This window comes from Martes martes (genome assembly GCF_963455335.1).
Source record: "Martes martes genome assembly, chromosome: 3".
Classification (NCBI taxonomy): Eukaryota; Metazoa; Chordata; class Mammalia; order Carnivora; family Mustelidae; genus Martes; species Martes martes.
The window spans coordinates 171,266,964-171,291,882 of NC_137890.1; the positions used below are offsets into that span (position 1 = coordinate 171,266,964).

General features: G+C 38.0%; 1 protein-coding gene across 1 annotated transcript in view; it reads left to right on the plus strand.

The window, feature by feature from the left end:
• The window catches only part of BARD1 (BRCA1 associated RING domain 1), an 80,613-nt gene that overhangs the window by 45,417 nt on the left and 10,277 nt on the right, over positions 1 to 24,919 (plus strand). The window contains exons 7-9 of the mRNA XM_080798423.1: positions 13,287 to 13,395; positions 19,584 to 19,716; positions 20,259 to 20,351. Of these exons, the coding sequence (XP_080654549.1) occupies positions 13,287 to 13,395; positions 19,584 to 19,716; positions 20,259 to 20,351 (335 nt within the window). The remainder of the gene's footprint in view (positions 1 to 13,286; positions 13,396 to 19,583; positions 19,717 to 20,258; positions 20,352 to 24,919) is intronic.

Genomic DNA, 24,919 nt, shown 5'->3' on the forward strand with positions numbered 1-24,919 from the left:
AGAGTCTTTGTTTGCTTTTTCTGAGTTTCCAAGGGAAAATCTTCAGCTCCGTAACAGACATTTTGGTAGTCTTCTTCATTCTTTCGAGGTTGAAGGAGTCTTCTTACTTGGATGTCTTCGTTTCCTGGGCCTTCAGTGACATCCTGTTAGGTGTTCTCAGACTCTCCCCACTTCTCCTTGACTTCCTCGTCCCCCGCTCTTGGATCTGCTCCGTGTTTCCTAGTGACGTGAACAGACAGAGCAGTGATTACAGAGCCCTGTGACACATGCCTTCCTAGGTCAGTGCACAAGAGTCTGTGAAAATCTAGATTAGGGGCTATACGTGTGACTAGAGGCAATCGTAAAAGGCTTTCTAGAGGACGGAGGACTTCACTGACTTTTGAAGACGAGGAATAGGAGGATAGGCTTTTCAGAAGGAGTTGGTGGGTATTGAGGTACCCGGTAGCCAAGGTTATTTGTCCATTCAGTTCTAGGAGCTTTGGTTAGTGACGGTAAGACTGGTGTGAAAGGGAGGAGGGTGACCCCTTGAGGCTGCAGAAGGTGGCAGAGGCAGAGAGACCCGTGTGCCAGAGGGTTCAAATTTTACATTGAAAAGTTCATCCTGCACAGGAGCTGGGAGCTCAGCGGAGAGGTCTGTCCAGTAACCCAGGGAGGTGAGTCTGAGCTGAAGTGGTGGTGGGGACAGTGGTGGCTGAGGGAGAGAGTTTACTCTTTTTATCAGCTGCTTCCTACACGTGAAGTCTGATACACGGTGTTAAGAAATATCTTATTAGGGTTGTGATTGAAATTGAATAAGGGTATGGATTATAGTAGATTTAATAAACTTCACTTAGTATTTATAGAGATTTTCTAGGTATTTGATTCTTTTGTTGCTCTGGTGAACTGGCTGTTCTGTTAATAAATAGAGCTTGTTATTTCTGACATACAGGAAAGCTAGCTAACACCTAATTCTAAGGGTTGGATTATCATTTATTAATTTCTTACTGCATTTGTCTGAGTTTCTAGGACAATATTATAAAATAATGTGATAGTTGGCATAGTTCTCTTTTCATTTTTTAAGAAATATTGAATGTAGGTTTACAGTTAGCATTACAATCAATATTAAAAATAAAGATCTTCTAGTTATTTTACTATTTTTTAACAGGACTATATTTTATTACATGAATTTTCACTTACACTGAGATAATCTTAGACCTTTTGCTTGTTGATGTCATTAATACATTTTAAAATGTTAAACCGTATTGTATTCCTGTGATAAACTTGACTTAATATAGTGTGGTTATTCTTTCTTTTTTTCTTTCTTTCTTTATTTTTAAAGATTTTTAAAATTTATTTGACAGAGAGGGAGAGACAGCGAGAGAGGGAACACAAGCAGGGAGGAGAGGGAGAAGCAGGCTTCCCCCTGAGCAGGGAGCCTGATGCGGGGTTCCATCCCAGGACCCTGGGACCATGACCCCAGCTGAAGGCAGACTCTTTTTCTTTTTCCTTTTTTTTAAAGATTTTATTTATTTATTTGACAGAGAGAGATCACAAGTAGGGACAGAGGCAGGCAGAGAGAGAGGGAAGCAGGCTCCCCGCTGAGCAGAGAGCCCGATGTAGGGCTCAATCCCAGGACCCTGAGACCAGGACCTGAGCCAAAGGCAGAGGCTTAACCTATTGAGCCACCCAGGCGCCCCTGAAGGCAGACTTTTAACGGACTGAGCCACCCAGGCACCCCAGTGTGCTTATTCTTTAAACAAATATTTTACATCGGTTTGCTAGAATTTTGTTTAGTATTTTTGCATTTACAATTATAAGTTGAAATGATCTGTTTTTATCTTTAATACAAGATAATCTTTTATTAAATCTTGCCTTCAGATTTTGATATTAAAATTACACTTTTTTAGTTTTTTTAAAATTTATTTTAAAATAGTAGTTTTTTTTAAATTTATTTAAAAAATTTTAATTCCCGTGTAGCTAACATACAGCAGTGTATTAATATCAGGCATACAATACAGTGATTTAGGGATTCCATATACTACTCAGTGCTCCTCAAGGTAAGTGTATTCCTTCACTCGTCTTCCCACCCACCTCTCCTCTGGTCATCTGTTTGTTCCCTTTAGTTAAGAGATAGTTTTTTGGTTTCTCTCTCTCTTTCTTTTCCTTTGTTCATTTGCTTTGTTTCTTAAATTTTACATGTGAGTGGAATCATACAGAATTTGTTTTTCTCGGGTTGGCTTATTTCACATAGCTTGATACTCTAGATCCAACCATGCCCTTTGCAAATGGCAAGATCATTTTCTTTTTTTTATGACTGAATAGTATTTGTGTGTGTGTGTGTGTGTGTGTGTGTGTGTATCACATTACATCTTCTTTATTCATCTTTTGATGGACACTTGGGCTGCTTCCATAGTTTGGCTATTATAGGTAATGCTGCCATAAACATAAGGGTGCATGTCTCCCTTCAAATTAGTGTTTTCATATTCTTTGGGTAAATGGTAGTGCAATTACAGATTGTAAGATGGTTCTATGTTTAATTTTTTCAGGAACCTCTACACTGTTTTCCACAGTGGCTGCACCAGTTTGCATTCCTACCAACAGTGCAAGAGGGTTCCTTTTTGTCCACATGCTCCTCCACACTTGTTTCTTGTGTTTTTGATTTTAGTCATTCTGACAGGTGTGAGGTGGTATCTCATTGTGGTTTTGATTTGCATTTCCTTGAAGATCAGGGATGAGCATCTTTTCACACGTCTCTTGGCCGTCTGTGTGTCTTCTTGGTAGAAATGTCTGTTCATGTCTTCTGCCCACTTTTAATTGGATGGGGTTTTTTGGTGTTGAGCTATCTAAGTTCTTGATATAGTTAGGTCACATAACCCTTTATTGGATGATAAGTTATTTGCAAATTACCTTCCCCCCTTCAGTAGGTTCTCTTTTGTTGTTGGTTGTTTCCTTTGCTATGTTAGAAGCTTGTTATTTCTCTGTAGTCCTGTCGTTTATTTTTGCTTTTGTTTTCCTTGCCTCCGAAGACCTACCTAGAAAGATGTCGCTATGGCCCGTGTCAGAGACATTACTGCCTGGGATCTCTTAGAGGATTTTTGTGGTTTCATGTCTCACATTGAGGTCTTTCATCCATTTTGAGCTTATTTTTGTGTGTAGCATAAAGAAGTAGTTTTCCAATGGAGTCTTTGGGGTTTTCTATATATAGTGTCATGTTGTTTGCAAATGGCAAAAGTTTCACTTCTTCCTTACCAATGCAGATGCCTTTTATTTCTTTCTGTTGTCTGATTGCTGTGGCTAGGACTTCTAGTACTATGTGGAATACAAGTGAAGTGGTGAGAGTGGGCATCCTTGACTTATCCCTGACCTTCGGGGAAAACCTCTCAGTTTCTGCCCTATTGAATATGATGTTCACTGTGGATTTTTCATATAAGGCCTTTATTGTTGAAGTATGCCTCCTCTAACCATAGTTTGTTGAGGGTTTTTATCATAAATGGATTTTTTTGGGTGCAGCTGTAAATGGGATTGTTTCCTGAATTTTTCTTTCTGCTGCTTCATTATTAGTATATAGAAATGCAACAGATTTCTGTGCATTGATTTTGTATCCTGCAATCTTAATTTATTTATCAGTAGTTGTCCAGTTGTTGGCATATAATTTTTCATAATGTTCTCTTAAAATCCTTTATTTCTTTGGTGTCGTTTGTTATTTCTTGTCTTTCATTTGTGATTTTGTTTTTTTGAGCCCTATCTTTTTTTTTGTTTTGTTTTTCTGATGAGTCTGGCTAGAGGTTTATCAACTTTGTTGATCTTTTCAAAGAACCATCTCCTGGTTTCATTGACCTATTCTTTTTTTTTAGTTTCTGTATAGATTATTTCTGTTCTAATCTTTATGATTTCTTTCCTTCTGCTGGTTTGAATTTTATGTATTCTTTTTGTAGCTCCTTTAAGTGTAAGGTTAGGTTGTGTATCTGAGATTTTTCTTGCTTCTTGAGGTAGTCCTGTATAGCTGTCAGCTTCCCTCTTACAACTGCTTTTGCTGCATCTGAAAGATTTTGGACCGTTGTGTTTTCATTGTCATTTGTCTCCATGTGCTTTTTGATTTCTTACTTGATATCTTGGTTGACTTTGTCATTATTTAGTAGCATTTGATTTAACTTCCTTGTATTTGTGCTTAATTTTTTTCACATGTTTGACTTCTAGTTTCATTGTGTTACAGTCAGACAAGATGCATGGTATGACGTTGATATTTTGGAATTTGTGACTTGTGACCTATGTGACCTATTCTGGGAATGTTCCTTGTGCATTTGAAAGGAATGTGTATTCTGTTTTAGGATGGAATGTTCTGAATATGTCTGTTAAATCTATGTGGTCCAGTGTGTCATTCACGGTTTCCTTGTTAATTTTGTTTCAGTCATGTGTCCATTTATGTAAGTAGGGTGTTAGAGTCCCTAGTGTTGTATCACTATATTGATTAGTTCCTTTATGTTTGTTATTGTTTTATGTATTTGGATACCTCCATGTTGGATGCATCAATATTTACAATCATTTTATCTTCTTGTTGCATTGTCCTCTTAATGATTATATGGTGTTCTTTGTCTCTTGTTACAATCTTTGTTTCGAAGTCTGTTTTGTCTGATACAAGTGTGCTGCCCTGGCGTTCTTTTGATATCCATTTGCATGATAAATGTTTGTCTCCCCTCGCTTTCAATCTGCATTTGTCTTTAGGTTTGAAACAAGTCTCTTGTAGGCAGCATATGGATGGGTCTTGTTTTTTTAATCCATTCCAGTCACCTATTCCGTATTTTGATTGGAGAGCTTAGTCCATTTGCATTCTAATTATTGATAGGTACATATTTATTATTGCTGTTTTGTTACCTGTTTTGTGGTTGTTTTTGTAGTTCTCTGATCCTTTCTTCTCTTGCTTTCTTCTCTTATGGTTTTCTTTAGTGATATACTTGAATTCCTTTCTTTTTATTTAGTATTTCTATTACTGGTTTTTTTATTTGTGCTTACCATTAGGTTGTGTATAATACCTTCTGTATATATAGTCTGCATAAAGTTGATGGTCATTTAAGTTTGAATCCTTCTTCCCCCCAACCCCCATTTTAGGTATATGGTGTTATACTTTATATCGTTTTATTTTCTAATTCCCTTGACTGATTTATTTTTATTGATTTATTTGTAGTGCTTTTGTGCTTCCTGCTTTTCTTACCCTTACTTGTGGTCTTGTCTTTACACTGAGAGAGTTCCCTTTAACAGTCTTATAAGACTGGTTTGATGGTTATAAACTTGTCCTTTAACTTTCGTTTGTCTAGGAATCTCTTCTTTTCTCTCCTTCTATTCTGAATAATAATAGCCTTGCTGGATAGAGTATTCTTGGCTTCAGAGTTTTTCCTTTCAGCACTTCGAATTTATCATGCCATTCTCTTCTGGCCTGCAAAGTTTCTGCCGAAAAATCCACTGACAGCCATATGGGGTTTCCCCCTTGTTTGTAACTATCTTCTTTTCTCTTGCTGCTTTTCAAACTCTCTCTTTATCATTTTTTGCCATTTTATTTTATTTAAAAGATTTTATTTATTTATTTACTAAGAGAGTGCATGCTCACACAAGCAGGGGGAGGAGCAGAGGAAGAGGGAGAGAGAGAATCTCATGCAGACCCCTCGCTGAGTGCTGAACTCCACTAGGGGCTTGATCACACAGCCCTAAGATGATGACCTGAGCTGAAATCAAGAGTCAGCTGAGTAACTGATTAAGCCACCCAGGTGCCCCATTTTTTTTTTTTTCCATTTTAATTTCTATGTGTCTAGGTGTGGACTTCCTTGGCTTGATGTTGTTGGAGGAATATTTGTGCCCACTGGATGGATCTGGATATCTGTTTCCTTCCCCACATTAAGGAAGTTTTCAGTGATTATTTCTTGAAATAAATTTTCTGCCTCCTTTTTTTCTCTTCTTCTTCTGGTGTATCTATACAAATGTTACTACACTTGATGGACATTGCGTTTCCTTAGTCTATTTTAATTTTGCCCAATTTTTTCCTCTCACCTGCTCAGCTTGATTACTTTCCATTACTCTGTCCTCCCAGTTGCTAGTTCATTCTTCTGCTTCCTCTAGCTTGCTATTTATTTCACCTAGTGTATTTTTAATTTCATTTATTATATTCTTCATCTCTGATTGGTTCTTTTTTATCTTTTTATTAAGGGGCTCACTGATGTCCTCCACTCTTTTTTCAAGTCCAGTGAGTATCTTTATGATCATTACTTTAAATTCTCTATCAGGCATACTACTTATATCAGTTTTTGTTGTGTCTCTTGTGTGGTTTTGTCCTATTTTTCATTTGGGACATATTTCTGTGTGTCCTCATTTTGTCTGACTTTCTGTGTTTGTGTGTGTTAGGAAAGTCAGCTGTGTCTCCTGCTCTTGAAAGTAGTGGCCTTGTGAAGAAGAGGTCCTGTAGTGCCCTGCAGTGCAGTGTTCCCTATTCCCCAGAACCTGGCCGTTCTGGAGTGTCTCATGTGTGTGTAGCATGAACCCTGCTGTTGTGTTCTGGCTACTTTTCCCCTTAACCTAGTCATCTGTAGTGCAGTTATGGGCACTGTTGGGTCCCTAGCTAGGGTGAGGTACATAGTTTTAACAGGGTGTATGGTAGTCCATGGGGGCTTTCTACCACTCCTCAGACCAAGGCCCTGCAATGTGTGCGGCTAGGGAGATGTGGTGTTGGCAAGGCTTGCACAGGTCTTCTGGAGGGCCTGGGACTGAGGCAAGATGGGCTCCAGGGGGCGGGACTTCGTATAAACAAGTTAGTGAATGTTGGCATTGTGCTGTTTCCCCTACATGGCTGGCTGGCTGTTTGTTTGCGCCTGGTGGAGGGGAGGAAGATGACTCCTTTGTTCCTGGTGGAGTCTCCCTGTGAAACTCCCTCCCATTCTGAGATGAGTAAATAACTCTTGGTATCCCCCAGATGGTTCCCCCCCCGCAATGGTTTTTAAACTGGTGCTTCTATGCTACATCTCTCCTGGCTGTTCATTATGTTTCTTTAAAGGTGGGAACTCTACTTCTAGTGCCCTTTGTGCTGTCCCAGAACCCAGTTGGCTGATTTTTAAAATTTTAGGCTTTAACTCCCTCTTGTAAGAACTCACTTTCAAAACGAAATGTTATGGGGAGTTGTCTTCCCTGTGTGAGCTCCCTGGTGACAGTCTTGTTTTTTCTCCTTTCTCTATGCCCATGGCTCCCTCCCTCTCAGGGATGCCATGATCTGATTAGCCTCCCACCATGTCTCTGTTCTTCTTACCCCTTTTCTGTCTTTCATTGTGGGGTTTGTTCTGCCAGTCTTTGGGTTGTTTTCTGGGTTCTTTACACTGACAGGAGTGTTATCTAGTTGTATCCGTGGGACAAGGTGATTGATCTTAGAATCCTTTTACTCCATCATCTTCTCAGTCTCCTACTCCACTTCTTAAAGATAATCAAGGATGCTTTCTACCTTTTCTGGTTACTCGAACACGAATGGAGTACCTTACAGAAATAAACTGTCCCTCATTGTCAGTTTTATAATTTGCATAGTATATAATATTTGGAGATTTCTCCAGTTTTGTTGTTAGTAGTTATCACTCTCAAGTAGTAATATATTAATAGTAGAATACAGGTTTAAAGAGAAGATGGATTTTTTGTTATCTCATTAAATTTGTCTTTAAACAGTCCCCGTAAACTATTTTGCAGTTTTATGATTTTTTTTTACCTGAATCATTTTTTTTTTTTTTTAAACATTTAATGTATTATTTGCCCCAGGACTACAGGTCTGTGAATCATCAGGCTCACACATTTCACAGCACTCACCATTAAGGCTATGATTTTTAAGAGAAGGCCCATGAAGATCATCTTACTGATCCTTAGCACAGGGCATACCAGTGAGACAGAATCTGTGAGGAAATTACTGTCTTTAGTATATTTCTCATATGTATAGCAGAGTATCTCAAACCTATAAAGCTTTGGGTCTGCCTCTGTATATTTAGTCAAATGTGATAGTTCTTGAGTACTGAATGCCAAAAAATACTGTCTTTGTTTCCACATACTTGAGGGTCTTGTAGCTAAAGGAGGCATATAAACCTGTCTTGAGTCCATTGATTTTCATTGTACTATAGACATAAGGAAGTCATGGCTAATGTAGTTTCTTTTGAAAGCATGTTTGATGGAAGACATATATCCTTATACCAAATATAGATTATATATATATGTATATATATTATACCAAACATAGAAAAAAAATATATATATATTTTTAAGTAATCTCTACACCCAGTGTGAGGCTTGCAGTCAAGACCTCAAGATCAAGAGTCACATGCATTACTGACCGAGCCAGTCAGCCGTCCCAACATTTGATATTTTTTGATTGACCTTTACCTTTTCTGCTACTATAAGAATTTAACTTGAATTATTTCAATTGTGTGTAAAGCAAACTTATAGAGAGGGGTAAAAATTGTTGTAACTTAGCCCTGGTAGGACGAAGAAAATCTGAGACAAAAATCCAGCCTTGGAGTTATTTTTGGTTGTCTTTAGAAGGGAGCAAAGCTTGTATATGAGGGCTAAGGGATCCAGATTAGAAAGCTATATATTCTTATATGTTCTGGTATTAAGCTGTCATAAAGGTAGTAAGACCATGTGACTTTAAATTTTGGAAAGAAGGCTCAAGAGCTATTTTTTTAGTAATACTTTTATTATTATTTTTTTAAGATTTTATTTATATATTTGACAGACAGAGATCACAACTAGGCAAAGAGGCAGGCAGAGAGAGAGGAAGGGAAGCAGGCTCTTTGCTGAGCAGAGAGCCCAATGCAGGGCTTGATCCCAGGACCCTGGGATCATGACCTGAGCCAAAGGCAGAGGCTTTAACCCATTAAATCACCCAGACACCAGTAATACTTTTAAAATGTGAAAATAACAATCCTTTTGTAAGTTCAGGAGATGGAGAGAGTCAACAACTCAGAAATGTAATTAGTCACCGAATGCCTATGGAAGGCCAGGTAGAGGAAAAGAAAGAATGGAATATGATTTATCACAAAGCTAAATGAATCTAAAAGCATCTTCTTGAATACTGGTGCAGGGAAATCTTGAAACCTACAAGTAAGGCAAGACAAGGTAACTAGGAGTTAACTACATACAGTACTACCATTCATATTATCTATCATCTTCACTGTTTAATTTAAAAAACAAAAGGACTTTGATAAATTCACCAGTGAAGTCACCCAGTCCTGTATTTCCTCGTGGAGGCTGTGATCCTGAACTATGAATTTCCTACTGCAGGGTTTTGTGACCCTAAGTCTTTATGATTATAGAGGGAATATGGATATAGTGGAAGGTTATATGTATCTACTTCAGACTTGATCTTTTGTTTAGATTTAATGTTAATCTAACACCTTACTGTTTTTTACATCACTTTCCACTTAGAATACTTTCTTATGTGCTTTGGGTTTCTGCTATGCAAACTCTGCCACTTTTAAAGACAACATTTTGCATTTAAATGCAGTATTAATTCACTTAACTCTGATTTTACTTATGTTCTACATGAGAAATTTACTTCTTATGCACTAAAATAAGAGTCCATTACGCAAGAGGGAAAATGACTTCTGTTTCAACCTCAGATAAAAAGGTTCATATCTTCTGTGCTTCATTTTTTGTCTGAGAATATTTATATTGGTGACTGGTCAAAACTTCAGTGGTTGTCCCTCTTCTGCCTTCAGTTCATCCCCCGCAAACGTTAAAAAAAAATTCTTCATCCCATCAGAACCACTTTGAGTATATGGAGAATAGCATGTGCTTTTTTTTTTTTAAGAGATGTATAAAGTTTAGAATTTGGTACTTGGTCTGACATTAACACAGTTTTTTTGCAAGGGTATAGAATTCGTAATTAGAAAATATTACATGGACCGTTGGACCTATTAATTGTCCCACTGCCCTAGTTAATTTTAAAAAAAATTAATCTGCTATAACATAATTTGTTTCATAGCTTAAAAAAATGTTGCTCTTTTGAATTTCTGTGCCTTTCCTGCTTCACAGCAAGCCAAGTGACTTGAAAAATTAAAGTCTATGTGTTTGCAATTTTATAGAATTCATGAAGGATTTCATTCATGAACTGTCTTGGTAGCCTGTCATGAGTGATAGGTTTAGTATTAGTAAAAATGCATTTTTGCATGAGTGTTTGGGACTGGATGCTCTGTATCTGTATGTGCAAATTTGAATTTGTCCATCTCTCCTCCTCCTCTCCCCGCTTTTTTTTTGAGTGGTGAGCCTTCTCTTGGGCCCAGCTGTGGGCAGGTTCTACCGTATTCTTGAGTGAAAAGTACACTAAAGGGTTATACTGTATTCTGAACTCTTGCCTTTGGGGTACAGCTGCAGTGTTAAACACAACAGTTCAACTCTTTAACAAGAACTTCTTCTCATTAGTCTTAGTAATCAAAAAGAACCCTAGTGAGCGAAGTTATTCTCATTGTCTTCAATTAATAATCAGTCACATTGATAGTCTTCTGTGCATGTAACGACATGTGACTTTTCTTCCAACTGTTACCGTTTTGCAAAAAAGAAGATAAATCTAAGTATGTACATTTATTTATGTATTTATTTGCTTAAAGATTTATTTACTTGAGAGAGGGAGATGGAGGGGGGAGCAAGCGCCAGTGCGAGGAGGGAGAGAATCTCAGGCCGACTCCCCTCGCATGAGATCACGACCTGAGCCTAAGCCATGAGGCAGTTGCTTAACTGCCTGAGCCACCCAGGCACCCCTAATTATGTACATCTAAAACCGTTTTTTTGTTTGTTTGTTTGTTTTGTTTTTTATGCTAAGTCTAAAGAAAGTGTTAGTCCATTGAAATATATCATTATGGGGGAAAAAAGTCGTGCGACTTTTTTGTGCCCGTGTGATAAAGGAGAAATCTTACGTATGCCCTGTCTCCTCTTGCTGTGGGGTTTTGAAGGTGCCGCATAAAAACTTGATTCTCATTTCAAATTTCAGTGGTCCACAACAGAGCAGAAACACGACAGGATTTAATAGGCTCCGTCTCCTGTGATGCAGGGCTGAGGTTTAACTGAGTATCTTTCCATCTGTAGCATTTGTCTGTGCCATCCTCCAGTTCATTAGCAGTACAGGAGGGCTTAGGGTTTAGCGGGCTGTGTATAAGCAGAAGCGTCCAAGCGCATGTTTGAAGACCGTATGAGATAGTGAGCTTTGTGTATAAGGTCTCGAAATGTAAACTAGAATCCTGCCAGCCATTTTATGAAGGAAAACTTCAGATGGTAGGAGCATCTCACTTGTTCAGACAGTTGTTTTATTGGTTACTTTTTGGTTGAAGCCCACTGGCTGCTGGTGGTACTTTTGGGACGTAGTTTCATTAACGTTGTTTTATGTTGTCATAGTGGACTTATTCCTATCTGTGTAGAAAAAGTATACTGTAGTTACTGTTTATGAATGCATACTTGCATAGGCTCTGACATTTTGTCTCTTTGAAGTATGAGATTTACAGTTGTCTTTTTTAAAAAGTCCTTTGGTATACAGTGATTTTTTTTTTTGATGCCATATAATGGGATATCTTTTATGCTGATTATTCATTTTTGTACCTGGTGGTTTAAGACCTAGAATATTGATTAATTATCTCAGATTTCTCTTTTGATTGGCATACTCGCAGAATATATGTGTGAGGGGATTGTTTATTTGGCCTGTAAGCACAGTAATTTAAGAGAATGGAATTAAGAAGTATCAAGGATAATGGATGAAATCAGCTGCATTTTGAAATAAACTGAGATTGTCTGCTCTAAATGTATGGGAATTTGGAAAGACACCCAAGTCCAGCACAATAGCTTGTCACTTTGTTGTAAACCAGAGAGCAGAAACACAATACAGTTCTTGGCTGGAGAAGGACGGTTGCCAGAGAAAGGTTGCAAATTATTGAACGTAGGCCTAAAGGGAAATCTGAGAGTACTAATTTATTGATATTTGTGGGCACATCCCAAGAAGCATGAGTAAACTGATAGCCATGAGTAGCACTCACTAGAGAAACGGTTACTGTGGTTTATTGCTTCACGCGCTAGCTATCTCTTCCTGCTATGCCATCAAAACCACCTTCTCCAAGGTCTGACCTTGTCTCCAAGCCAAATTGGTGCTTCTGTCCCTCATCTCTATGCCATTCACACAGCATCAGAGTTGACACCTTCCTCCTTCCTCTCCCTTCCACTGTTCCCTTGCAGATCTTTTTCTGTACATTCAGTAGAGTTTTAAAAAGTGGTATTGTGTATAAGGACCATGTTTATCATTTATTGTACCCTTGTACCATGTTCATCGTTTTGTGTCCTGTTGAACACATTGCGTGTTCACATGCACTTTAACGGCCATTACTTGGATATACCATAATTTTAAAAACCATAAAAGCTTATGAAAGAAATGCTCATTTTAGGAAACTTTTTGTCATAATAAAATATATTTTATGTATTTTAAATTATTCTGAAACCATATGTAAGGAAGTGGAAGAGTAGACAAAAGAAACTAATCATGGGCAATATTGACCATTATTGGAATACACAAGAAAAACACAGCTTTAGTCATGTCATTGGAACTTTGTTCTTTCTCTTTTCTTATCTATGAAATGGCAGATTTGTACTGTTTCTGAATTCTCTTCCAGTGTAATATATTCTGTGACTTGTGAATTAGTACATGCTGAGAAGTCTGCATCCACTTGTTCCTGAAACCACTGTTGATTCTCTTAAAGGCTGTGATTACTATACAGCGTACATATGTATTAAAGTTAATTTTAAAAGTGCCCTGCTCTCTGCTTTATTCACTTATTTGTCATGTGGCATGCTTTTCTTTCTGCAGATCTGAATGTCTGTCCTGTGTATTTATCTAATTTCTGCATTTGTTTAATATAGAATATAGAGCTTATAATAGCTATGGTAAATTATTTTTATTTGCATTTGAAAACATCTTTCCCTTGGCGATTAATGATTATGAAGCTATATTATAAATGTGAACATGAATACAGAAGCATGCAGAGTTGTAAAAAAATTCATGTGTAAGTAACGACCTATTCAATTAAAAATACTCCCTAGAATGGTCTGATGTCAAATTGAAATTTCACGTCTTTTTTCCATTGAATTCAGCAGCTTGGGATACTTGAGCCTTATGCTTTGTGTGAATTCCGAGTCACTTATTTTAGTAAAAGTTGTATATTATTAAGGAAGTTGAAAAAATTCTTCCCCTGGTGCATCCATTTAGTTAAAAATCAAGTCACACATTCTATTTACTTAAACCCATCTGTACTTATTTTTGCCAGTAACATATTTGGTTTGCGGCCTGTGGATTATGCAGACGGTGAAAATATGAAATCACTATTGTTGCTACCAGAGAAGAATGACTCATCATCCACTCGCCATTGCTCGGTAGTAAGTATGGATTAGACTTTGGCAAATTTATGTCTTTTATTGAAATTGGTTGTGAAGGGAACATAATAGGAAAATTTCCAGTTAGCAGATTACTTTCAATCACCAAACAATTACTAAACACTTCTTTTGTATTAGGAATTGTGAATTCAAAGACAGTTATAATCAGAATAAGTCAAACAAGTATTTTTTGGACCCCTCTGTGTGTTTTAGGGAGCATTCACACTGCAACCAGTGTGATGGATGGATTCCCTGTTCTCAAGGAGCTAACGTTGTAAGGAGAGATAGGAAAGGGAGAGACTGTAAATATGTAAGCCTATATAAATGAAATAATTTCAGGAACTTATAAATGTGTGGTTTGGAGAGTTTGTGGAGTATAACTGAGTGGAGGTTGAGGGCTCCAGGAAAGGCTCTGCTTTAGCTGTGTCATTGGGGAGGGCCTGCAGAGAGCTGTTGTTTGATTTGGAACTTGAACGAGGAGGAGGAGGCATCCAGGGGAACATCTGTCTGGATGACAAGTGTTCCCTATAGTGTTGCCTGTAGTCCCTCGGTGGATGAGCTTGGTGTATTTGAAGGTTAGAGAGAAGGTCGTACTTGCTGGTAACTAGTCAGTGTCCAAGAGTAATGGAAACCACTGAAAGGATTTAAAGCCAGGGAATGACATGATTCGATGTATGTTTTAGAAAGTTCACTCTGGCTGCGTTGTAGTAAGGAGATGGGTGGGACAAGAGCAGAACCAGGACGATTATGGAGGACTGATGCACTGTGACAAGGAGGGATGTGATCCTCCGGATTGAGGTAATGAGTGGAGACTGAAAAGTGATGAGGTTTAGTGTATATTTTTGAGTTAATGGCAGCACACTTTCTGATGGATTCTGTATGCAGTGTGGATAAATAGAGCTGGGGTGACTTCAGCCCTGGGGGCAGATGCTGGTGCCATGTCTTGGTGTGGGGAAAGAAATCAGTAATTCTCTGCTGATTTTATGTCTGTAAGGCAGCAAACATGTTGAACAGGCTGGTGTCTGTAGCTTAGGAAAGAGCTATAGCTGGAAAGTGGAAAGAATACTTATTCCTTAAGAACTTATGGTTTAGTGGGGACTATGGGTGTGAAAAAAGTTCATTATGTACTGTAGTAAATTTATAATAGAAGCCATAAAAATGTACAATAGATTTATAGAGAAAGAAGAAGCTGACTTCAGGAGGGATCAGAAGAGCTTCACAGAGAAGGTGACAGAGAAGGCATGTAAACTTATAAAAGTTTCAGCAAGGTGTCTAATAGAATGTTGGCTGCAAATAACAAAACATTTACTCAAATGCCTCAAGGCAGTGTTTTATTTTGTATAAGATAATCTCAGTATAGGAGAGCTTTCCTTGGTGAGTTCAGCAATTAAATGGTTGCTCCAGAGACTTAAATTCTTTCTGTCCTTCTGCATTACCATCCTCAGCTTGAGGGCTTTGTCCTCACCAGTCCCCCCTCAGTGATTATAGGATGATTGCTGCGGTTGTCGGTTGTCGGTTGTCGATGGGACAGTGTCTGGTGTCTGAAACCTTCCCCAGGAGCCTTCTACTGGACTTCCCTTATTTTTTTATTGGTCAGAACGGGTCACACAGTTGGTGTTGATAATACCTTGTGTTTGAAGATGGGGTCAGTCCTTGAAGAGCAGATATATCTGTAAAAACTGGGATTCTGTTAGTGTGGAGGGAGTGAGGCCTGGATCCAGTGAGCTTGCCACGCTGTGATCAGGTGTACAAAATGGGGATGGCAGTCCAAATTTAAGGAACCAACAGCTGAAAGACAAGGAGGCGTAAAGGACCTTTGAAATCTGAGAAACTAGATTTAGTGTGAGAGGAGCACAAGGTGTATTATTAGAGAGGAACCGGAGGTCAAGAGCAAGGTTGGGATCAGATTGTAAAAGGCTTTGGGTTCCCTGAGGAAGAGTTTGGACATTACTGCCCTACTCAGTGGGGCAGTCTCGGTGAGTTCCAGTGCAGAGGACAGCTCGAAGTGGGCCGGCTGGTTGCGAGGCTGTGTGATAGTCAGAGCTCCGCTGTGAAAGGATGGGGTGATGTGGGCAGGGAGAGAAGACGTGGGGTTTTCAAGCGGGGTGTGGCGGGCACGTTGCAACTGACAAGACGGGGGAGGATGAGAGAAAGGGATGAGTTGAGGTCTGTGACCAGAGGCCCTGCACTTCTTGTCTAGTGAGGGCAGTGGCACAGTGACTGATCTCATTGTTGAGGATGAGGAGGTGAGCTGAGGTACGGGAGAGGGTCATAGGTGCTGTCGCAGGCCAGTTACCTTTGTACTCTGAGAACTCTCTGTCTCCTGCCTTCTCCTGGATGTCAGCTCTGCAAGTGGGCACCGAGCTGGAATTTTGATAATGAACTGAAAGAGAAAGTAGAAATCAGCAGTTTAATTTTCTTAGCTTACAAATGAGAAAGCTGAAATCTAGTCTGATTTGCTCATGGTTGAGGAGCCATTACAAAAAAAGAAAAAGTAAGTTTGTTTTTTTTATTTGAATGGATCAGTTAGAACTTGAATTTCTTGTATCTTAGGTCAGTACCCCTTCAGTCCCACCACACTTAATATGGCAAAATAAATTGGCATTTATTTTATTCATTGGACTTGGACTCTCCTGGCAGAACATAGAACTAAGAACAAAGTTGTCATTTGCCAGTGTTGCTTTTATGAAAAGCTGGAGAAGAATTGTTTTAAATGTGTCAAAAATAAGGATGTCATTATGGGATTGTTGGAGTGTGAAAATGGTGTTGTCCTTCAGAGAAGAGGAAATTGGTTATCCTCCTCTCAGTTCTACTGTCCAGTTACTGTTGTGTTTTTATTAAATGTAAGAAACATATATTTTCCTCATGTCACATGGACGTGGCCTGAGGATATCCTTACTTACTATCGTGGTGGTAGGTTCTTGGCTAAGGAAAAGATAATGGATGGAAGTCCTAAGTTGAAAGGGTTGTGTCTTTCTGGAATTTCTTCCCTCAGCTGCTGCCAGACTCCCTTTCACTCCCTCTTTTCAGCCATGTTGGGCCGCCTCACTGTTTTTTGAATCCACCAAACACGTTCCGATTCCAGGTCCTCTACGCTGGCTGTCTTCTCTGCCAGGAACAGTTGCGAGGAGCTGGGTGTACACATGGCATCCAACTCTGGGGTAGTCCTATCAGGGAGGGCTCTGTACTGCCATAGCTTACATAGCCAAGTGCCTTCCTGTCCTCCCAACCTGGCTTTCTTTTCCCATACCACTAATCTGGCAAAATATGTTTTTATTTTATCGGATTTTTTCCTCCATTGTTCTTACATCCCCACAGCCAAGTGCCCAGATACCAACAGACCCAAGACTCTGAATTTTTATTTCTTAGAATGTACCTCCTTATCTCAGGACCTTAAGAGAATGGCCTGGGTATTGAGAAATGTTTATCAGCTCCAAGAGAAACAGCAGTGCAGGCATGATGATAAATGTGTTCACCTATCTGACAAATACTTATTGGGTGTCTGAAATCTATCAGTCCAGTGTTTCAGGCACTTGTGGATACTGTGATCTCTGCTAGATTGGAGCTTCAATGCAAGAGTGAAGATGGAGACATGGGGCACCTGGGTGGTTCAGTCGGTTAAGCATCTGCCTTCAGCTCAGGTCATGATCCCAGGGTCCTGGGATCAAGCTCCCTTGGTAGGCTCCCTGTTCAGTAGGGAGCCTGCTTTCCTCTCTCCCTCTGCCCTCCCTCCTGCTTGTGCTCACTCTTTCTCTCTCGCTGTCTCTCAAATAAATAAATAAAATCTTTTTAAAAAAGTTTATTTAATGTCATTTTACAGAGTAACAAATATCTATAAAGCCAAGGTATTGAACCCATGGGTTATTTTCTGAACATCTTTTGAACCTCGTGGTTTTAAGATCTTTGTTTATTCTTTTTTTTTTTTTTTAATTTATTTATTTGACAGACAGAGATCACAAGTAAGGAGAGAGGCAGGCAGAGAGAGAGGAAGGGAAGCAGGCTCCCTGTTGAGCAGAGAGCCCCATGTGGGGCTCGATCCCAGGACCCTGAGATCATGACCTGAGCTGAAGGCAGAGTCTTTAACCCACTGAGCCACCCAGGCACCCCATGATCTTTGTTTATTCTAACCAAATTCCTTGCCCACCCCTCACCTCCTGTTCCACATCAAATGTGTAGCTTTGATGGCCATTTGCTTTATGTTTTTTTTTTTTTTAAATAGTATTTCTTAACTATGAGAAATTAGTGCCAGTTTCTATTTTTTATTCAAATGTAGAAACTGTGATAGGAAAATGCTTGACCCACTTTGGTGCTTTTTCTGGGGTTGATGGAAATAGTATCATATGCTATATTTAGAATTGATATCTTTTCACTCTTGTGTTTTGTGCAGAGAACTCATTTAGCTGAAGTAGAGTTATATAAATTAGAAAGTAATGTGTTGCAGTTAGAGCTATTTTTGTGGCACTTACTTGTATAATTATAACGATAATTTTTATATTACTATTTTTTACTATTATTTAGTGATTGAATGATCCATAAAGTGTACTGCACTATTTCCATCTTAAGGAATATTTAGTGTTTAGGTTAGACATGATTACATCACCTTATAACTTAGAGAATAGGGAAGATACATATACAGAAATGTGATGTAAGTGTATGTAAACTTGTCCAGTAAAACCTTTGCCCCTTGAACCTTATATAAATAAGTAATTCAGGAAACTGAACTCTTAAGTGCTAAATATTGCCATTAAAAAAAAAAAAACTTTTATAGAAATCTCTTTAAAAATCTTGTATACATACTTGCTTAATAAGTAGTAGAATCCATCAATAGATTTCAGTGAATGAGTTTGATCTGTTTATAGATGTAGCTAAACAACGTAGATGTTTCACTGTAGGGCATCAGACTGAATCATCACTACTCTGATATGTAAAGTGAATATTTAAATACAAACTTTCTTGAATCTAGATGTTGAACTGTGCTAGTGATCATACCTTCAGTGTTTCACTCGTGTTCTTTGGAGCTTTTGACAATCCAGAAAAATCCTCTGCATATAAAGTCACACATGTCAGAGGGCCCTATGTCTTATATTTGAAAATTACAGTACTGTGTTTGGCTTTTTGTCCTCTAATACGGTGGTGATGATTTGCTTTTTCTTTTCTTCTTTGCTGGGTCATTGCTTGTCTTGTATTAGATAGCTTGTGGCCAACTCTCATTCCAATTCCATTCGTTAAGTTCTGTTGACTGGTGTTGGAGGCATTATCCATCTCATTGTTTCTTTGAATCTTTCACTTTTTTTTTTTTTTAAGATTTTATTTATTTGTCAGAGAGAGAGAGCGAGCGAGCACAGGCAGGCAGAGTAGTAGGCAGAGGGAGAAGCAGGCTCCCTGCTGAGCAAGGAGCCCGATGTGGGACTCGATCCCAGGATGCTGGGATCATAACCTGAGCCGAAGGCAGCGGCTTAACCAACTGAGCCACTCAGGCGTCCCGAATCTTTCACTTCTAATCTTGTCTTCTCTTTATTTTTGTTTTCTTTGTCTCATGTAAGTTCTGTGTCCTTCTCTTCAAGTGAAAATATTGGTCGGTGTTAGAGCAGTTCTTTCCTTTTCATGAGCTATGTTGAGTTATTACTGTTGGTGAATCTAATCTAACTTTTGTATTTCCTTGTCTCTTTTAATTTTCTTGGTTTTAATAGGTAGCTGTTTTGATGTTAAGAGTTTGTTTTCGATTTTTGAGCTCAGTGCGATTAGAAGCTTTAGTGTTCTTTGATTTTTCACATAATCTCAGTTTAAAATAAAAAGGCCAAACTGAGTTTTAACTTTAGTGGAATAAGTTAGTGGAGGGGAGATAGGAAATTGATATTTTTTAGTGTTTTGGGTTACTTAAGAAAAAAAAAGGCTTCCTGGTGACAGAATGACGTTGTAAAGTCCTACAGAGATCTAATGTAGAATCAAGAAGACAAGATGCCCTGGATTTAGATTGATATTCCAAATAGCGTTTTATTGGGGGAAAAAATAAAGGACTAATAAAATGCATTGAGCATTAAGGCTCTGAGTAACGATTTGATGGAAATTGTGGGGAATTACTAGATAGAGGAAGATAAGAATAGCGACTCAGGCTTCTATCAAGAGCAAGTCATTTAATATCTTTCTCTAGTCTTTAAATGATTTTAACACTGTGGTATCTCCCTTAACAGACGAACACTGGTCAGCGTAGGGATGGACCTCTTGTGCTTATAGGCAGTGGGCTTTCTTCAGAACAACAAAAAATGCTCAGCGAGCTTGCAGCAATTCTTAAGGCTAAAAAATGTGCTGAATTTGACAATACAGGTGAGGAGATTTATATACTTACTTTTGGTTCAAAAAAATTTTAAATAAGTAATCCCTTTGTAGACCTCCCTTGATAATTTATATGTTTTAACCATTGGGGATTGGCAGTATACTTTGAATCTTGTAATATGTTGAAAATGTGTTTATAGTTATAAACTACTTATAGGCCTAATTTAGTTAGGAAATATGAAGTTTAAAGCTTTGCACATATTTTAGGACAGAACTGCATCAGAAAGGCAAACTTTTGAGTTCACTAATGACAAATAAATTGTGTGCAATGTAATGCTTTAATTCTTAGTTACAGTTTGAAAATAAGAGAAAAATATGTTTGCTAATATGGCTTTAAGTTTCATGGTTTATGATCTGATTTTTCATGTTGTTGGCCAGGATGGAGAATGATATTAAATTTAAAAAGTAGTATAAAGATTGTTGCTTTTGAAGAAAATCCAGATTATGAGGTACAGATTATAATAGTTGGAGAATTATTTTGGTTTATATCTTTGTTTCTCTCTCTCTCTCTCTCTTTTTTTTTTGTATTCTAGTGACTCATGTCATTGTTCCTGGGGATATAGTTCAAAGTACCCTAAAATGTATGCTTGGGATTCTCAATGGATGTTGGATCTTAAAATTTGAATGTAAGTACTGGACTTGGGAGAACTATAAAATGAATTAAGTTGACTAATTTCTTTTTGTATGGTACTCTGCTGCCAATAATTATTTAAGGAACTTAATTTTTTTTTTTTAACCTCTGGTTAGTCACTGCATTTTGAAAAAGCTTCTTATATTGGTATCATTTAGATGTTCTAGATGTGTCCACAGAAGTGCTTTTGGTATTTTTTAAAGTCTTTTTTTATACACTATGAACTATTTTAATAAAGAATAAGTGGATTATATAGTAGACTTTGAAGTTTAAGCAATACATATCATTGTTACAATATATTTAACTTAATAAACATATGTTTAAAATACACTACCATGATATGAAATAGTTTAAGGCTTTCGTTTTATGATTTTTTTTAGGGGTGGGGAAGGAATAGAGAGGGTGAGGGAGAGAATCTTAAGCAGGCTCCATGCCCACTGTGGAGCCTGACCTGGGGCTCGATCTCACCACGTAAGATCATGACCTGAGCTGAAACCAGGAGTCAGATGCTTGACCTCCTGAGCCATCCAGCCACCCCTCGCTTTATGATTTCTAAAAACTGTGTATGCTTTCTTAGCTGATCCAGTATATTTTTGGAAACTGTTGGAAGTTTAGACTGCCTTGTACTACCTGATTTGGAGCAATTACACCCACTGTTATCCACACCTCTGTCGCAGATGTATTGTCCTTGTCTGCTTCTTGTTGATGGTCAAGCACCACCACTCTGAGAACTGCCTTTTACCTTCCCTGCTCTCACTTACTCGCTTTCCTTATCCTTGGATTCACTTAGGACTTCAGAGAAAGAGCTCATACAGGGTTATTTCCTATTCGTCATTAGCTAAAGTATCTGCTTTGCATACAATGGCTAAAATTGGACAATGGGTATACCTGTTTTTTGAACTAAGTTTTAGAAGAGAATAATGGCAGTAAAGGGGTACACAGGGGTCTTGTGATGATGGGGGTGAGTATCTTGATCCTGGGGGTGGTTACATTGCACAGGGCTACATACGTGATTGCATTGTACAGATCTGCGTGCCTGTGCGCACCAGACCAGAGCACATAGATAACTGATGAAATCTGAAGCAGCTCAGTGGATTGTGTTCGTGTCAGATTCTTGGTTCTGATCCTGTGCTCGAACTGCGTATAGGGAGTTGGATTGGACACTGGAGGAAGGGCGCATGGGACTTCCCCACACATTTCTGTGTATCTTCCTCTGATTAATCATTCCAAATTAAAAAGTTAATAAAGGATAACCAGTATTTTTAATGAAACGTTCTTTTTAGGAAGCAAAGATTGGATTAGAATTAGTTTTTAAAAACTCCATGTTATGGCTCTGTGCTTTGAAGTTTTTATGGTAGAAATACTTGATTTATCAAGATTTTAATTGTGTTATTAATTTGATCTCTAGTTTGAAATTAATTTGGTTTGTAGAACAGTTTCCCTTTAGTACTTGATATTCATGTCCTTTTTAAATGCAGCTATCACTGTCCTTGTGATGCCCGTCTCCACTGCTGGGTCAGATCCAGCTAAGTCTATGACCAGCACTGTCACTTGTCTCTGCTCATCCTATCTGTGATCATTCTGGCCTGGTTATGACCACCAGTTCAAGGAGTATGATAAGCAGTCGGACTGACTGATTATGTACATAGAAAAAAAAAAAGTTTCCCTTTCTCATTCTTACTTTTGAATTTCTTTTCCCTTTAAAAATCTGTGGTAAGTCTTACTAGGTCTCAGTGTTTAAAACATTTGGTTTCATGACTGTAGATGCTGTTTTACCGAACCTACTCCAGAGGCTTTGCCAGTGGTTACGGGAAGGAACAGATTTTCATAATAACAAAGTCTTAACAATAAAGAAGGCATGTGAAATTTTGAAAGTTAAGGCATTGCCAGTTTAGTCTTGCTCTTGTGAATATGCTTAACTTGTATCTGGTTAAATATTACAGGCTACATGATTCATTTCCATAAAATCTGCCTTCTTTAGGAAATGGAAGTTTTATCATTTTAATGGCTTGGCCTGTCATTTTTATAGAATCACGATGGACTCAAGCTGACTCAGTAGTGTGCTATTTGAGGATGCTCTCAGTGGTGAATAACACCCTCCAGTGTCGGTAGTTCTGTAGGATAAAGGATGTGTGGAATCTCCTTTTTTCTTCTAATTTTTTAAATTTTTTATTTTTTAAAAGATTTATTTATTTATTTATTTATTAGACACATGGACGGGGGTGGGGGGCACAAGTAGGCAGAGCAGCAGGCAGAGGCAGAGGGAGAGGGAGAAGCAGGTTCCCTGCTGAGCAGGAACCTCACATGGTTTCATCCCAGGACCCTTTGATCATGACCTGAGCCTAAGGCAGATGCTTAACCCACTGAGCCACCCAGTGCCCCTGTCGTATGAAATCTCCTTAAAAGTTCGTATCCTTGTACTTTCTAACGAAGAATCCAGAGAGAAATAGGGTCAGGGTTTGGGGCAATTACTGTAAATAGTCACTGGGTTTATCAAGAGAAGACAAGAAACTGCAAATACCTTCTGTCCTAATATATATTTCTCACTTCGTTGTTTTTTTTTGTATCAGACACGTCAGTTTGATTTTTTTAAATATTCAGATCTAGTCAGAGCTTTCTGAAACAAACATATGTATTGAAGAAACATGAGATGGACCAAAGCTTTCAAAATTAATTGTAAAGACTTGTGATTTATTAAAAGGAGGTCTTGTGGTTGAAGATAGCAGTTAGCTTGCCAGTAGACAAAATCTTGACTTGTTTAACTATATGGAAACTTCAGTATTATCTTTCCATGGGACGTTCCATAAGCCAAGTAGATTCAAGATGAAATTCTATCTAAACTTTTCTCTGCAGATAATTACCAAAATAATGTAACAAATCAAATGAATTTAAACAAATTAACAGAAAAGAATTACAGTTCTCTAAGTTTAGCTGTTGGAAATTCTCTGTTTAACCATGTTTTGTCTTAATTGGTTACTGTCTCATTTTCCCACACTATATGTGAAGAGTATATTACAGTGTCACAGTTAGTGGATAGACCAGTGGAGATTCTGAGATGAGGCTCTACTTATACTATTGTGCCAACCATTTGTTTCATTGTATTTGTTTTATACATATTTTACAGAAATGGGAGATAACAGATAGGAAAATGCCTTTAAGATTAAATGTAAAGCTGAGCTCCTGCTTAAGTCCTGGTTTTGGTGCTAATTCCTTACATGCAACTTAGAACCATCATCGTACAAGGGTGAATCTGGGTAATTAAAGACGTGACTAGAATGAAAAAATAGAAGATACATGAATCAGTGATTTTTGTTCACCTTCTAGACTGAATACGATGGAACTACATCCTAAAGATGTAAACTAGCCTTCAAAAAGAGGACATATCTTCTATTGACCTTTCCTCTTAGTATACTGCTTTCAAAATTTCCTCTAGCCTGACTTTTTTTTTTTTTTTTTTAATTCTGCCTCTTCACTTCTCATCTCAATGTGAAGAGGAGAGCAGATGGCTGTCATCTTTTCTTTAATAATCTCTCCCTCTTCCCCATTCTCCTCTAAGTTTAGCTGCTGGAGAAGTTTTGAAAGTCCTTAGCACCCGAGGGCATTGCCATGGGAATGTGCCAAACATTTTACTCTGGAGTGGTGTCTTTGAGGTGAGGAAGTGCCAAATAGGATGTTTTTTTTTGTTTCTGTTCTAGTTGAGGAGGACGGAACCTAAAAGACAATCATTATACCCTCATATTATAAATATTTAGGTTAACAGACTTATACTTAAATATGTTTCTTGAAATTTTATTCTATTCAATAAAATAGAAAAGAATCTATTTAGTTCTATTTAAAGTTTGCTAATTTCTAAGAAAATAAATATACCAAAGCTATTCTATCAACTAAAATTGATAGGCAACTTCATGTTTGCTGAAATCCTTCACAAAAGATTCTGTAGGAATTATTAAAAAAAAAAAAATCTTTTGATCTAATAGTCCCACTTCTGAGGATTTGTCCTAAGCAAAAAATACAGAAGAAAGAAAAAAGTTATTTTCATTGTTATTCCCAATAGCAGGACATAGGGGGGATAACCTTAAATCAGAAATAATTAAGAAAAGTTTAAATTATATTCTCTGAAAAACTTCATTTTTATGTGATAATTATTAAGATCAAAAGTATTAAAAAAGGGTTGTTGAAATTTTTAAAAACATAAAACAATTCTCTCTTCACTTTTAACGTTATCTAAATGTGTGAATGCATACAGGCGCAGGACAGTCAAGAAAAAAACACGGATGGATTGATAGGCAGAGGCCTGTTTTGTGACATTTAAAAAAAAACGCTGTGTGTCTGGGGCGTCTCATGTCTCAGTCAGTTAAGCATCTGACTTGATTTCACCTTGGGCCGTGGTCTCAGGGTTGTGAGACTGAGCTCCTGCTCATGTATCAGGCTCTGTGCCCAGGCTGGAGCCGGCTTGAGATTCTCTCCCCCTCTCTTTGCCCCTCCCCCTGCTTGCTCTTTCTCTCTCTCTGAAAAACAACAACAAAAACGAAAACACCCAATGTGTCTTTTAAATGAAATCCA